The sequence below is a fragment of the Rhinatrema bivittatum genome, chromosome 9 (genome assembly GCF_901001135.1).
Source record: "Rhinatrema bivittatum chromosome 9, aRhiBiv1.1, whole genome shotgun sequence".
Taxonomy (NCBI): Eukaryota; Metazoa; Chordata; class Amphibia; order Gymnophiona; family Rhinatrematidae; genus Rhinatrema; species Rhinatrema bivittatum.
The window spans coordinates 220,201,640-220,215,587 of record NC_042623.1 but is presented as its reverse complement, the minus strand read 5'-3'; the positions used below and the strand labels follow the sequence as shown (position 1 = coordinate 220,215,587).

The window sequence follows — 13,948 nt, the reverse complement described above, 5'->3', positions numbered from 1 at the left end:
TCACTTAGAGAATAGCCACTGCCATTAGCAATGGTTACATGGAATAGACTTAGTTTTTGGGTACTTGCCAGGTTCTTATGGCCTGGATTGGCCACTGTTGGAAACAGGATGCTGGGCTTGATGGACCCTTGGTCTGACCCAGTATGGCATTTTCTTATGTTCTTATGAATCGGTGGACTAATTGAGAGATGAAGAAGATAAGCATACCACGGTTGTCTCGGCCAAGCAGGCGCAATGAGAATTAAATCCGCTCTGCCATAATTTCTGAATCGTGCGTGAAATCAACGGAATTGGCGGGAAGGCGAATAGGAGGCTGTTCGTCCACAGAATCAAGAAAGCATCCTGTGATGTCCTGTGTATGCTGGGAAGAAGCGAGCAGAACTTCCTTACTTTTCTGTTGTCTTCTGACGCGAACAGATCCATCTCTAGCATGCCCCAGTATGCGAAGATCCTGTCCGCTTCTGATTGCTTCAGTGACCATTCGTGAGGGTGGAAAACCCTGCTGAGTTTGTTTGCTTTCGTGTTCGCAAGACCTGACAGGTTGGAAGCCTGAATTAGAACTCTGTTGTGTTCTGCCCATTCCCATATTTGAATTGCTTCCTTGCAAAGAATCAAGGAACCAGATCCTCCTTGTTTGTTTATGTAGAACATTGCTACTTGGTTGTCCGTGTGAATCATCACAGATTTTCCCTGTATCCACGACTGGAATGCTAGTAGAGAGTTTTTTTTAGTGCTCTGAGCTCTAGCAAGTTTATCTGAAAACTTTACTCGCTCTTGGATCAGACTCCCTGGGTTTCTAGGTGTAGGAGATAGGCTCCCCAGCCCTTTATTGATGCATCTGTTGTTATGATAAGCTGATGAGGAGGCCACCACAGTGGACTTCCCTTGGTTAAGACTGAAGGACTTAGCCACCAAAGGATGTCTCTGCGCATGGATTTTGAAATTTGTATCCTTTGGGACATTTGTTGAGTAACCTGGCTCCATTGAGTTTTTAGACCCCATTGGAGACGTCTTATGTGTAGACGTGTGTTTTGAACCACATGAATGGCTGCAGCCATGTGGCCCAACGGAAGTGAATTTCTGACGATGGGGAGACTGACAAAGGGACCTCAAAGTTTGAATTCTGTCCAGTGGCAGAAAGGCTCTTGAAATGGTAGTCTGAATTTTCACTCCAATGAATTGTATGTCTTGAGAAGGATGGAGATAGTTTACAATCCAACCCAGACTCTCTAGACAGAGAATTGTTTCCTCCACATGAGTCTGTAGGATTCGGGCACTGGAGGAGCTGATTAGCCAATCGTCTAAGTATGGAAAAATCTTTATCCTCTTTTTGCGTAAGTGTGCCACAACAACAACAAGACATTTCGTGAAGACTCTTGGGGCAGAGGAGAGGCCAAAAGGGAGTACTTTGTATTGATAGCGCTGATTTCCCACTTGGAAACAGAGGTAATGCCAGAATTTCTTGTGAATCGGAATGTGTGTGTATGCATCCTTTAGGTCTAGTGAACACATTCAGTCGTTGGTTTGTAAAAAAAGGAAGGACTGTCTTGAGAGATGTCATCTTGAACTTTTTTCTTGAGATGCTTGTTGAGAGCTCGGAGGTCCAGGATGGGATGACGACCTCCTGATATTTTGGGGATGAGGAAGTATTGGGAATAGTAACCTTTCCCCCTTTTTGAGAAAGGGACTGGGTTGATTGCTTTTTGATGAAGCAGTAATTTTGCTTCCTGCATTAGTGAGGGAATCTGTACCTGTGACGTCCTGGGTCGAATAGGACAGGGAAGTGTTGGGATATAGTTGAATTGTAGTTGTAACCGTGTGAAATTATATCCAGTACCCACTGGTCTGTGGTGATTGTGGACCAATTCGAATGAAACTGGGAGAGTCTGCCCCCTACATGTTTTGTTGCTGTTATGGCGAGAGTATTTAAAAAGGTTGTTTGGGGGGTGGTTAAGATGATTGTCATTTCTTTTGTCTTTGGGATCAGGGCCTTTGTCCTTGAAGCGGAGATTGAGGTCTTTTCTGCTGGTAGGTTTGTTGTCTGTAATTTTGGAGGTACGGTTGGTAGTAACGGTATGGCCTTCTATAATAGTATCCTCTTTTGTACTGGCTGTAGTAACGCCTGGATGCTGATGGTGTGTCTGAGGGAGATGTTAATGATTGGACTGCAATGTTCTGTTCCTTTATTTGGGAAATGGTTTCTCTAAGCTTTTCCCCAAAGAGATTATCAGGCCTACATGGCAATTTCGCTAACCTGTCATGAACATCCTCCCTAATGCTACTTGCACGCAGCCACAGTAGATGTCTAGTGAGACTGAAGTGGCCGAAAACCTGCAAATGTATCAAAAGCTTCATATGCTGTTCTTAGTAAATGCCGCAAGCCTTCTTGTAAGTCTTGAAAAGGTTGTTGAAAGGGGGCATCTGCGTGAGATGTTGCAAGGAAAAGTTGAAGTTGTTGAGTACAGTTGATGTATTCGGGATCCAAGCATGGAGTTTTGGTAAATTTTACAACCAAAGTCATCCAAAATTTTGTTATCTTTGCCTGGTGGCACATTGGAATATAGCCTGTTCTTAGTTCTTCTCATTGCTGATTCCACAACAACTGAGTTATAAGGAATCTGGACGTTGGAATAATAATAAATCTTCTGCATCCTATACTTGAGGTCCAGTTTCCTGGAAGTAGAAGAAACAAGATGCGGAGTATCCCAAGTCTTGTCCATAAGGGATTCCAAAACTTGGTGGGAAGAAAAAGCAGTTGGTTCAAGCTGGCACTTCTAAAATCTGAAGGATCCCCATAACTTCAGATCTGGGATCTGGCAGTTTCTGAGTCTCTATATTAAGGGCTAAACCCAACTTTTCCAAAACCTTAGCATAAGTGAGATCTTCTGGTGGTGTGGAAGGTCCGATGGAATTCCCATAGAACAGCCGGGAGATGAAAGTGGCGAGAATTCTGGGGACATTACATGAGTGGAAGATGGAGGAGAATTTGAATTCTGTGGGGATGTTCATTTTTGCAGAGAAAGAGAAACATGCGACGATGTAATTTTATGTGGTTTCGATGGTGTTGGAGGATGATTTGACTGTAGGCCCTGGAAGAAATTCTGCAGAAGGGTAGAAATTTGAGACATTGTTTCCTGGGCCGATGGTTGTTGAGGTGGAATAGTACTCATGTCACCTCTGTGTGACCGTTTTACGCAATCCTGAGGAGTGGAGAGCTTGACCTCTTCCGCAAGTTGCGAGGAAGGAATTGAATATCTGGTGATGAGTTCCAACTACCCGCTGGCTCCTCTATGGCTATATCAGAAAAAACCGAGGAGGGAGAGTGATGACTCCCTTGTGGAGATGTGGGATGTGGAGCAGCGGATCTTGATGAAGAGGTTGCTCCAGAAGGTGGCACAATATGTTTTGTCTTGGAAGAAGACTTATGGGGAGTCTCGGTTGGTTTTTCTTTTGAAACATGTCGCTGTATGCTGCTGAGAAGATTTCTTGCTTTTGTTTGTCGCATGGTTCATGTGGTCCTTTAATGCGGAGTGCATCGTAGGCATCGACGCCTTTACGGCTGCCAACGCATGTGTCGGGTGCGACAAAATGGATAGGACCGCCGCAGGGTCTGATGGAGCATGTACCGTATGCATCAGGTTCGGTGTGGCGCTCGACGCACGAGGTGCTGTCGCCGACACGGTTCTCGGTGCGCGGCCTCCGAAGCCGAATGTTCGTGTCGTGGAGCCTCGGACTAGGGTTTTTTCTTTCCCGGAGAGGATTTTGTCGATTGTCGGTCGGTTGGAGAGCGGGCATATGAAGATGAGTGCCTCAACCTCTCCATTTTTTTGGCCCTATGGTGCCTAGCCCATAGGGATATCCTGCCACAATCTTTACATGCGGCCTGGTCGTGGTTGGGACCGAGACATAAACAGCAATTATGTCCATTGGTCACCGACATTATCTTCCCACAGGAGCAGTACTTAAAACCTGGGCTCTTCGGCATGATGACTTCTTCTGAGTCTTCTTTTTTCTTGTGAGGAGATCGAGAGTATGCTATACCATCCGTGAGGTACCGTGGAAAAACTAAAAACTGAGGAGACAGATCGGGACCGCCGGTGCATGCGCACTTCAAAGCTCTTCGAGCTGAGAGAGTAAGCACCGCCTCGTGACATCACGGATGACGTCACCCACGCTGCATGGCTAAATGCCCTGCTTATTGACAGAAAAATTAATTGTTCCTTATTAACCTGTTCTACCACACCCATGATTTTATCAACTTCTATCATAGCCCCTCTCAGTCATCTCTTCTCCAAGTTGAAGAGTCATAACCTGTCTTGCTTTTCTTCATAAGGGAGTCAGTCCATTCCCTTTATTATTATTTTGCCCTTCTCTGAATCCTTTCCAGTTCTGCTGTATCTTTTTTGAGATGGGGTAACCAGAATTGCACATAGTACTCAAGGTGTGGTTGCAACATAGATCTATAGAGGCATCATGTACAGTACAAAATCTAGATGGATAGATAAGATAGAGAAATAGAGTTAGAATTATTCTTCTTCATATGTATCACTTTGCACTTGTCTACATTAATTTTCATCTGTCATTTAGATGTCCAGTTTCCTGGTCTTGCAAAGCCCTCCTGCAATTCCTCAGTCTTCTTGTGTTTTAACTAATCTAAATAATTTTGTGTCATTTGCAAGTGTCATCAACTCACTCATTAACAATCTGGAAAAAGGGGCAAATACTCCTCCCAGAACAAATCCCTGAAGCACTCCACTATTCACCTCTCACCACTGGGAAAACTAGTCATTTAGTCTTACTCTCTCTTTCCTATCTTTTAACCAGTTACCAATCCACAACAGAACAGCACGTCTTATCCCATGACTTTTTGGATTTGGATTTTACTTGCCTTTTCCAAATCCAAGCTCAAGGCAAGTTATAATACAGTTACTGTAGTTATTTCCCAGCCCAAGAGGACTTACAATCTAAGATGTACTTTTAAAAAAATATTTTGAAGTGTCTCATGAGGGACTTGGTCACATGCCTTCTGAAAATTCATATACATGACTGGCCCACCCTTATCCACATGTTTGCTTACATCTTCAAAAGAAGCTTAATAGATAAGTGAGGCATCACTTCCTTTTGCTAAATCCATGCTGGCTCTTTCTTATTAACATATATTTATCCATATAGCTAGAAATTTTGTTTTTAAGAATATTTTCCACCATTTTACTAGCTCCAACATCAAGCTCACTGAACTGTAGTTTCCTGGATCACCATGGAGCCTCTTTAAAAAAAAAAAAAAAAAGGATTAGTGTTACACTGACTACATTTTCCACTTCTCAGATACAATGGCAAATTTAAAAGAAGGTTACAGATTTCCAGTAGGTCTACAATTTTGCATTTGATTTCCTGTAGAACTCTGGTGAATACCATCAGGTCCTGGTGATTTGCTACTATTTATTTTATCAATTTGAAAAGATTCTCACTGATTTGTTTCACATCTTCTGAATCAACATCTCCAAAAAATGGTTCAGACAAAAGGTATCTCCCCAACATCCTCTGTTGTGAAGACCAAAACGATTAATTCATTTTCTGCTATGGCCTTGACCATCTTTTAACTTCTATACTGCAAGTCATATTATGGCCCAACTGACTCCCACCCAGATTTGTTTTTAATGTACCAGGAAGTTTATACAATTAGTTTTGATCTCTTTGGCAAGTCTCTCCTCAAATTTTCTTGGCCTGCCATTAATATTTTACATCTAACTTGCCAGTGCTTTTGCTCTTTCTATTTTCCTCAATAGGCCCTGCTTTCCAATTTTTAAAGGATGACTTTTTGGCTTTAAAGCCTCTTACACTGCACCATTTACCCATACTGGTAGTTGTCTGTTTTTCATTTGATCCTTTTAATATAGGAATATACTCCGCCCAAACTCCTCCCACTTGAATACATTTTTCCAATCTGTATATGGATTTCACAATGTGATATTTATTGCATGCATTATGGTGTTATCGCAGGAGTTAGGGCCCTATTGCAATCTGATGAATGACCCCCCTTAGCTTGTAAAGTAATTATGGATCTCTAATTCTGGGTATGCGGGGTGATAAAGTCCAAGTTGACTTTCAGGTAAACAATTAACATCACACAGATCTAAAATAACTGTCTGCAGTTCTCCAAACTGTCTTTTCCTTAGATTACTCCCGAGTCTACCCCTTATATCATGACCCTTAATACTATGACCCCTCATTCTAAAGCCTCATTTCTGTTCCAAGATGCCCAACTCCTGTGCATGGAAACCTTGGAGGTATTTAAAGGTCTCTATACCATCTTTAAATACCTCCAAGGTATACATGTTTAGATATTTAAATATGTCCCTCATGCTTCAGAACAAAGACCAATGACTATTTTAGTAGCCACCCTCTGAACTGACTCTAACTGGTTTATAATCTTTTGAAGATGCAATCTCCAGAACTGTACTCAGTATTCAAGTTGAGGTCTCACCAGGGACTTGTATATGGGCAATATTGCCTCCTTTTTTCTTCTGATCCTTTCCCTATGCTTCCAAGTATCTTTCTGATTTTTGCTGTCACCTTTAGCCACCTTAAGATCATGTTATTTCTTGAGACAATGAAAATCAGAAAAATTATTTCCTCAAAATTTCAGATTATCCATTATTTTTTGTGGCTAGCATGCAGATCAAATTGGAATATATATATATGGCTAAGGTGCAAGAAGTTTTACACTTTTAAAACAGTACTAGCTATGTTCTTCAGTGTCCATTTGTCTGTTTCTTGGCTTTAATGCTACCAGTTTTGATATTCTTCCTGTGTCTTTTCCTTCATATATTTTTTTATTTCTGATATTTTTTGCAATGTTTAGAATGAAGTATGCACTTTTTAGAATGGCTATATTCTATTTTTAAAATCTCCATTCCCAAAGTTCTCTCTTCAGTTCATTTTATGTGTGTGCAAAAAGCTGCTGCTTGTTTGTGTTGGCCCTTCCAACCCTTATCTTATATCTTAGAAAGTTCATGTGTGCAGCTAGCTCAGGCTGCAAACTGCAGGTCATTAATCTGTATAGGGTTACACTGCTCTTCCTATCTTCTCATTAAATACATTCCCTGCCTCATTCCAATGATATCAGTATGCTAACACCCCAAGGACACTATTTTCCATAGTAAGAGATCTCACTAATGACAAATCCAACCCTCCACAAAACCTACCAGTAAATAAATGCAATGAAATAGCCACCTTTTTCAACGACAAAATAAAAAACTTAAAAACAAAAATTCCTCGTACAACGAAACAAGAAATAAAAACGAAAAAAAGAGATATAGAACAATGGACAACATTCGAGATGGTTTCTGAAATGGAAATTGAATCGATGTTAAAAAAACTAAACCCGGCCCTGCATGCATCTGACACAATACCAACCACTGAAATAAAAAATATAGCCAACACAGTATCACCAACATTAACAAAGATACTGAACCTATCACTAGAGGAAGGAATCATGACAGATAGTCTAAAAGGGGCAATTGTAAAACCAATCCTAAAGAAGAAAAACAGCGACCCACTTAACCTGAGCAATTACAGACCAGTTTCAAACCTACCACTAATCGCAAAACTAATTGAAAAAACTATACAAAAGCAACTAGCGGAACACTTAGATAATAATAACATCTTGTATCCATCACAGCATGGCTTTAGAAAACACTATAGCACTGAAACATTCCTGCTAGCACTAACAGACAACATCATGAGAGGATTCGACAACTGCAAACATTATATCTTAGTAATGCTGGACCTCTCAGCAGCATTTGATACTGTAAATCATGAAATCCTTTTAAATAGACTAAATGAAATAGGTTTAAGTAACATAATTCTCAAATGGTTTAGATCATATCTAAGCAACAGATATTTCCAAGTTCAAATCAAAGACGCAATGTCAGAGAAAATACACTTGCAAACAGGGGTTCCACAGGAGTCAGCTCTATCTGCTACCCTCTTCAACATATACCTATTACCATTGGGCCACCTACTAGCCGGTCTAGGCATAACACACTATATATACGCTGACGACATTCAGCTAATACTACTCATAGATGAAACTATTGAAAAAACACTAAACTTAGCCAATATGTACCTCGATATCATAAAACAACTACTAAACCAAATGGAGCTAGTAATCAATATTGAAAAAACAGAATTCCTACACTTAGAACGCAAAAAGAATGAGATCATCCAAAAGACAATCACAATCAAAAACAACCAAAAAATAGAACTAGCAGAGAAAGTACGGAACCTAGGAGTTATAATCGATTCTGAACTAAGCCTAAAACAACATATATCATTGTAAGTGAGAGAGGGATACTCCAAACTCATGGTTCTCAGAAGACTCAAACCACTGCTAACGACTATAAACTTTCGTTCAGTGCTACAAGCATTGATTTTTGCAAGCACCGACTACTGCAATACCTTACTACTAGGTCTACCATACACATCACTTAGACCACTACAAATTCTACAAAACACTGCTGCAAGAATTTTGACAGGAAAAGTAAAAAAGACCACATCACAGAAACCCTAGCCGAGTTACACTGGCTCCCAATTGAATAAAGAGTTCAATACAAAACACTTTGCACCATACATAAATTAATACACAATGAAAAAGCAGAGTGGCTCAACACAGCCCTCCGCATTCACGTACCAAACAGAAATCTAAGATAAAAACAGCAAGACTCACACAAGTAAGAGAAAGAGCTCTATCGCTGGCAGGACCCATACTATGGAACACCATGCCTTTAGAATGAAGGTTACAAAGCGACAACAAATCCTTTCGAAAAAACCTAAAAACCTGGTTATTTAAGCAAACCTATCAAAGAGAGTAGGTGAATAGTGAAGCCGGTGAAGTGCGAGATATGAACAAATGAAAATCAAACACACACCACCACAAGCGATAGGCGTGTAGCTGTATTTTATTTATTTTTTTATATTACTTTGTCTGATCATCCATCACTATAAGATAAAGTGACACTGATAAAGTTAGCATTGCTTTTAATTCCAAAAAAAAAACACCGTACAGTATCTTATCACACTACATTTATCTTATTTTTAAAAACTATGTCCTGGACCGATATGGCACTTGTGTAAAGTAACGTTTCAGCATCATTATTTGTTTGTGCCTATTGTAAACCGTTGTGACGGAAACTACTAAACGACGGTATAGAAAAGACTTAAATAAATAAATAAATGTCTGTGTCATTTATTCACACCCATAAAAAGAAAGACACTAGTAGTCAAATATTAGGTTTTATACATGACAGAGACATCCTGAAAAATAAATCCAAAGGGAAGCACAGAAAAATGAGCCTTAATGGTCTAAGGAAACTTGCAGTAGTTTGCATTGTTTATCTTCTAATTCATACACACTCATATTAAAGCAATAATGAAGAAACACATAAAACAGCAAATAATCACTGCATCACTCCTTTACCCCATCCCCAATAGTCTTCATTTCTTTGCCCTCCCTGTTCACATGTAATGATAATCCAAATCTCCTACACTGTCGGTTTTCATGGGGGCAAGGAACAGAGACAGATAGAGAGTGGGAAGCCCTCTGAGCTATGCATACAGAGGTATCAAACACAAAATAAAATTAAGAATTAAAAAAAAAAAAAAAAGATTTGACTAAAATGTCCAGATTGCAAAGAAGCTTGAGGATTGCAAAATGTGCAAAAGCTTTTATACTTAAAACTGGCCAGAAAATAAAATAAAGCAGCTTGTAGTAAGAAAGGAATTACCATAAAGATATATTAAGTGTTTTCTTCTATTTTTGGTCTATGGGTAAAATGCTTAGTACATATGGCCCATCACCTATATCTACAAACACACACACACACACATATATATCCAGTTTTTACCAAATCTGAAGAAGTATTTTGAAGAAGTACAATATAAAGAAAGCTACTCACCATAGACAGCTGACTCCATGTAGATCTCAAAGGTTTATGTTGAACAACTATCCTATCAGGTAATTTTTGTTCTTTGGGATCAGTATCTTCATCGGATTCAATCTCCAGAGCCTTTTCTTTATAGTTCTGATACAATACAGCAGCCGCTAGAGTACCAAACAATATTTGATTTATTTTAAATTATTCTACTGCATAAACCAAAGATTTATTAAGGGGTTTTCAAACTGTAATAAAAAACAAAACAAAACATAAGCCCTATCCTCCCCCAACCTACCCAACACAAAATGCATCCTGTACATCTTTCGAACACATAACCAACCTAAAATCCTAAAAAAAATTGCATTAGCCTCTCTTAGAAATTGCTTCTCCCTTCACTTTTTCACCCCATTGAAAAATCAAACTCACCAGCTCAAATAGCTCCCAATCAATGGTCTCAATTCAATACTTCAAATATCTGAACAGATACCCTTTAAAAGCTTCAACAAACAGCGCCTTAAAATTTACTAAATTTCAGGTAATTCTTTTCTTAACAAAGTTCCAAAAAGCACCTTATTCCAAACAGCTAGACCCATACAACTAAAAGCTGAATTACGGTTCCTCACCAACCTCCCTTGGGAATGTGTTGGGCTCTATAAAAGATCTTGATCCAGTAACTTTGAAGCCCTTTTCAGCACATAAGGCACTAGACAAGGTGAAAAATTGAGAGCCTTGAAACAATTAACAATGGAAGTAACTCATCTTGCTAAAATATCTGAGAACATTTGGTCTAACTACCCAGTTAATTTTCCTACTTTGGTTATCCTGTGTGTGGATCTGGACTGAACTGGAAATACCTTTCACTAATCTCTTTAAAACAAACAAACAAAAAAACCTCTAGGCCCCTAGTTTGTCATGATTCCACAACCTTGGCAACTCCACCTACAATTATCCTACTCTATAGGACAGGGGTAGGCAATTCCACTCCTCAAATACCACCAACGGGTCTTGTTTTCAGGATATCCACAATGAATATCCATGAAATATATTTGCCTACTGTGGAGGGGTGCATGCAAATCTCTCAAGCACATTCATTGTGGATATCCTGAAAAACAGACCTGTTAGTGGCACTTGGGGACCAGAGTTGCTACCCTGGTACAGGAGAACACTGAATATTTGCCAGCACCATATGGCTCACAGTCAGTAAACAAGGCTGAGCAGCTGAGATAGGCTGCTAGTGAAAGACAGAGAAGGAGAGAACCTGAAGAGGGAGGAGAGGAGAAACTGACTGTAGGAACAGGGAAAGAAGCCATAAAGGGTAAGTGAAGGCAGGGTGGAGTCTGCATAAGATGGCATATGAAGAGAAGAAAACAGTATCCATGGAATAAAGAAGCAATAGGTGGAGTAGGGGATGAGGGGATGAGGGAAGAGACAACCTAGCTTGAGGAAAGAAGACAGACTAGAAGGTAGATTAGGGTTACAAATAGCAAGACAGACTAAGAGGTGGGCAAGGTGGAGGTAAGAGCAGAGACAGCCTTGGCAAGGAAGGGGGTAGAGGAAAGGAAGAGGGTGAGGGTGAGGGGTAGAAGAGAAAAGCTGAGGGACAGATGAGATAAACATGAGGAAGCTCTACTGGAGCTTTGCTGGTTTTATTGGGAACACTAAAATAAAACTGTTACATGTGCCAGCTGTGGCTACCGGCGGCCGGTCCCCCTCAACTCTTTCGCCGATGCCGGCAACTCCGCCGGGACCCGCACGGCCGCAGGGAGACATCCCCGCCGCGCGCGCCAGGTCCCAGATGCTTTAGGAGCTTCCGCCTCCAGACCTGTACCACCTCCTGTGGCAGGGGAGATGACCGCTGACCTACTCTTTGTGGCACAGGGCCGTGGACCATCGCCTCCGGCAGCCCTCTCCGGGCCAGGCCCTCCGTAGGCACGAGGCCGCGCCTCCTGCAGATATTTAAGGGGCCAGCCTCACTAATTGCAGTCCAGCCCATGGATGACGTCTGGAGCCTGGGGCTATTTCAAAGGGCCTCCTCTTCCGGTTCCCCAACTTGGCAACGAGTCTGCTTGCTTCCATGGTCCTTCTGCTTCGGTGGTGTCCTGCCTCCAGAGTCCTGTTCCTGCCTTCTGCACCTTCTTCCTGCTCCAGTTCCCATCCTTGGTCGCCTTCGGACAGATTTCTTGGCTTCAACCTCGGACTGGCTCTCGGCGACCCTCTGGCTTCTGACTCTGGACTGGATATCGGCGACCCCCTGGCTTCTGACTCTGGACTGGTTCTCGGTGACTCTTTGGCTTCTGACCTCGGACTAGCTATCGGCGACCCTTGGGTTTCTGATCTGGGACTGTTCTTGGACGACTCCACTGATGCTTACCACTCTCTTCACAGGGGCCCACCTAAGACCTGCCGGCCCCCGAACCCAAGGGCTCAACCTGCGGGGAATGGGGTTGGTATTGGCGAAGCTCCAGCCAGCCCTCTGCACCAGTCCGGCCTCGCCTTCCGATGGTGGGGACCTGTGGGGGTTCGCCCTCTCAGGTTGTGCCAACCTCACCTCGGTCCACACTCTCATCCGTCAGCATAACAAAAACTATATGGATTCTAAAAAGATGAAAATACCAAAAATTCCAGCAAAATGGAACAGACCTAGAAGATGTCAAAGGGGAAAGAGAAGAAAGGAAAATAGTGAAAGAAAAAGATGAAAAATGTTTAACTAGGACAGATCTAAAATTTAAAAAAGAAAGAAAAGGAGAAAAATGTTATAAAAAAATCTATTCCGATGTACACAAAGATAGGAGCATAGTTCCCTCATATGTGAGCTCCTATGTTTAGGAGCAATGCTCACAGGTTTTACATGGTCGCTCACATATTTTTCTTTGTGCTATATACAGAAATGCAAAGCTAATACTGGCACTCAAAAATTGTTTGTTTAAAAAAACAATTGTTGCTCACATTTGCACATACCTAGTCACTCTTAGGAAGCAGCATTGGATAGGAGAATGTGTTTTATCTCTGAACAGAAAATATTCAACACCTCAAAAAAAAAAAAAGGGAGGGGTTGCCTTTTTGGTACATCTGATGTAAAACTGCATGTAAGTGTACATAAAAGTTCTACAGAATCTCAAAAAACTGTGCAGCAAAAATTCTAGCTCCTTCCCACAGAATATACAGTCAACTAGTACATAATATTTACAGATAAACCATGAAAACTTAACTCTGAGAACAATTCAACTTTATATATTCTTTCAAATGTAAAGTAAGATAAAATTTGGTGATCACTGCCATTTGCATTAGTATAAAGCACATTACAGAAATGTTATATGCAGACAAGGGGTTCCTCCGACTCTGTATGACGAAAATCTTGTAGTGAGAACAGAAAATGTATTTCCCTATATCACAATGTTTTGATGTTTAGAAATCTGAATTCAGGGGAGGAAGTGACGTCAGCCTAGCTGATGGCAGCTTAACTTGTGAGCTCCCTCGACACCCGAAAGAAATTTGTTAATTCACAATAATTGCTCTCGACTAACCTTCTCTCCTGAAATATTGGACTATAGATTAGGTTTATCGATGGCTGGGAAGAAAAAAGTTTACGATTTCAAGCGTTTTTCATATCAGGGAGCGTCTGAGCAGGAGATGAACGAGACGGAAAGCACCCATGCTTCTGAGATGGCGGAGGGTCAGAGCGCGTCAGACGACGAATTTAATGTTAACGCGGAAGAGGCACCGTCCAGGTCAGATTTTAGAAATTGGTTCTGTGCCTTGAGAAAAGACCTAAAAAGCTATAAGCAAGAGATCCGCGAAATGTTGGATGACTTTAGGGAAGAACTTAACCAGGTGGGAAACAGAGTGGACGAGATGGACAACAGATTGGAGAGTCAAACGGAGATCTCTAGAGTCTTGCAAGAGTCTCAACAAGAGCTGCAAGATGAAAATCAATTAATGAAAGTTAAGCTGGCAGACCTAGAAAATAGGTCAAGGAGAAGTAACCTTAGATTTCGGGGCATACAGGAATCCGA

General features: G+C 41.2%; 1 protein-coding gene across 3 annotated transcripts in view; it reads right to left on the bottom strand.

Moving 5' to 3' along the window:
- The window catches only part of ARHGEF26 (Rho guanine nucleotide exchange factor 26), a 445,885-nt gene that overhangs the window by 417,964 nt on the left and 13,973 nt on the right, over window positions 1–13,948 (bottom strand). For all 3 annotated transcript variants that reach the window (XM_029615042.1, XM_029615040.1, XM_029615041.1), the window contains exon 3: window positions 9,957–10,102. In XM_029615042.1, the coding sequence (XP_029470902.1) occupies window positions 9,957–10,102 (146 nt within the window). The remainder of the gene's footprint in view (window positions 1–9,956; window positions 10,103–13,948) is intronic.